Source organism: Camellia sinensis, chromosome 8 (genome assembly GCF_055761805.1).
Source record: "Camellia sinensis isolate YWXY chromosome 8, ASM5576180v1, whole genome shotgun sequence".
NCBI lineage: Eukaryota > Viridiplantae > Streptophyta > Magnoliopsida > Ericales > Theaceae > Camellia > Camellia sinensis.
The window spans coordinates 163702327-163705148 of NC_138968.1; the positions used below are offsets into that span (position 1 = coordinate 163702327).

At 40.8% G+C, this 2822-nt stretch overlaps 1 protein-coding gene across 1 annotated transcript; it reads left to right on the top strand.

The window, feature by feature from the left end:
• Window positions 1-440: 440 nt before the first annotated feature.
• Window positions 441-1178, top strand: LOC145798243 (uncharacterized). The gene is made up of 2 exons (XM_082885751.1): window positions 441-635; window positions 687-1178. Exons 1-2 carry the CDS (start codon window positions 441-443, stop codon window positions 1176-1178), a joined length of 687 nt encoding a protein of 228 aa, XP_082741877.1.
• Window positions 1179-2822: the final 1644 nt, after the last annotated feature.

Genomic DNA, 2822 nt, shown 5'->3' on the forward strand with positions numbered 1-2822 from the left:
CAACAAAGTTTGGCCCAAAAACCAAGGCCAAAACACAAATTGTGAAGAGGCTCAAAGACAAGGCACTCAACCGAGATCCTCGAGCGCTCGAAACAAGCACAAACATGCGCAATCATCGCATGCACAAATGATGACGTCAAAGTCTTAAGGTCGGTCAAAAATGGGGTGTCTACACAGAGCACGAGTTATATCTTACTCACTTGTCCATTGAGCTATAGAGAGTCTAGAAGAGACTTCAGGATTGCATTCATGTGTAATTAAATGTTAGAGTGAGATAAATTGTATGATTACATGTTTTGAATTTGTACATGTGGACATATTTTATTTGTTGTGTTTATCATAATACAAGTTTTATATAGAATATGGTGAGGACAAGGGGAGATAAGCTAGATGAGGCAACCTCTTCAAGATTGAATAGAATGGAATGAATGATATAAGATATGGCTGAAACCATAAGGCAACAACAACAGTGGCAACAACAACAACAACCACCACTCCCACCTCCAATGTCTGTGCCACCTCCAGTCCCAGGGTGCCAGCCGGAGAGTTATACTATTGCTTTGACCAGAGAATTTAAAAAGATGAAGCCACCATTGTTTCATGGCAGAATTAAACCGTTGAAAGCCGAAGCTTGGGTCTTAGGAATTGAAAATTTGTTTGAAGTGTTCCCATGTACTGAAGCTCAGAAACTACAACTAGCTGCATTCACATTAGAAGATGATGCAAGATGTTGGTGGATGTTAGTTCGAGATGAGAACCGAGACGTTACTTGGGCCCGTTTCCTAGAAATCTTTTATGAGAAATACTTTTCACAATATGTGCGGGACAGAAAGACAGCTGAATTCATGGAACTCAAGCAAGGAAATAAATCAATTGCTGAATATGAGGCTCAGTTTACAGAATTAGCTCGCTTCGGACCCCACATGGTAGATACGGACTACAAGAAGGCTAGACAGTTTGAGGGAGGTTTGCGTGACCCAATTTTGGATAAAATCAATGTGCTCAAATTATCGACATATGTGGATGTACTTGATAGGGCACTAATAGTAGAGAGAAATGTGGCCAATCGTAAGCAGAACTTCGAATGGAAGGGCAGGAGACAGAATTTCAATAAAGGGACACCATCAACGAATAAGAAGTTGAAGTCTGGGGATTTTAGTAATTCGGGGTCAACCTAAAGTGGCAACTCAACACCTACTTGCACCGTTTGTGGAAAGAAGCATTGGGGTGTTTGCTATCGCACTATGGGGGCTTGTTACCAGTGTGGAAAAGTAGGACACATGGCGAAAGATTGCACACAGTGACATTAGGACGGTAACCGAGGTGCCATAAGCTCAATTGGATCAGTTCCTACAACAAAACCAGCTACAACATCGTCTACCACAAGAAATGAACGGAGGTAAGAAAGAGTCTTTGCATTGATCTCAGGAGACACTCAAAATACCGAGGCAGTAGTGTCAGGTACAATCTCCATTTGTGGTAAACCTGCTTATGCTTTAATTGATATAGGATCTACACATTCGTTTGTTTTTGTGGTTTTTGCTGAAACTTTGAATAGACCTATGGTAGCATTGAGCTATGTATTATGTGTTGCATCACCTACGGGGGGATCCATGCTATGTTCAACTGTATTTGTTGCATGTGAATTGTTTGTCGGGAATGCTATTTTGTATGCTAATTTAATACCTTTAGACATGAGACATTTTGATGCTGTTTTGGGTGTGGATTGGCTAGCTAAATACTATGCAACTATTGATTGTGCTTTGAAATGAGTAATATTCTGACCTCCCGGACAAGATAAATCTTATTTTGAAGGGAAAGTGGTAGTTCCTCCGCCGTACCTCATATCTACCATGAAAGCCCGAAAACTAATAAATAGGGGTTGTCAAGGGTATTTGTGTAGTGTGATAATTGAACCAACTATAGACATTACTCTAAACAATATACCAGTGGTGAGAGATTTCTTGATGTGCTTCCGGATGAATTACCCAGCCAACTTGTTGATAGAGAGATTGAATTTACAATTGATGTAATACCGGGAACTCAACCAATTTCTAAAACTCCCTACCGTATGTCTACCACTAAAATGAAAGAATTGAAAACTCAGTTGCAGGAATTGCTTGATAAAGGGTTTATCAAACCGAGTACATACACATGGGGAGCACCAGTACTTTTTGTGAGAAAGAAAGATGACACTCTTCGATTATGCATTGATTACCGAGAGCTCAACAAGGTAACGGTGAAAAATAAATATCCTTTGCTACGTATTGATGACCTGTTTGATCAGTTGCAGGGGGCACAAATATTTTCAAAAATTGACTTGAGATCGGGATATCATCAACTGAAGGTTAAGGCTGAGGACATTAAAAAGACCGCCTTCTGGACCAGGTATGAGCATTATGAGTTTTTAGTCATGCCTTTTGGAGTTACAAATGTGCTCGCAGCATTTATGGATTTACTGAACAAAATTTTCAAACCTTTCCTGGACGACTTTGTTGTTGCAGTCATTGATGACATCTTGATTTATTCGAAAGATAAAGATGAGCATGAACGACTGTAGCAAGCCCGCGGGGGGCCTCGCCACAGCTCGGACTCGACTTTTGTAGTCACGGTTCTAAGTCTGAACCAAAGAGTCCAAATCCGGCAAATCGTTTTGAGAAAACAGATTTTTTGAAAGAAGTGCCAAACATGGACTGCTTTGCTAGATACAGAGTCGCCACCTAAATATTTTATTTTGAGAAATTTAGGAAACCCTGACTCGGTGCCAAAAGGCCACGTGTCCGTCATCACCAAAGTTGCCTCGGCTCGGGAACTTGGGTACG

Coding starts and splice junctions, on each gene's coding strand:
- LOC145798243 (XM_082885751.1), top strand. CDS start 441: ATGGCTGAAACCATAAGGCAACAACAACAGTGGCAACAACAACAACAA. Junction 636..686: donor CGTTGAAAGCCGAAGCTTGG/GTCTTAGGAATT, acceptor ACTGAAGCTCAG/AAACTACAACTAGCTGCATT.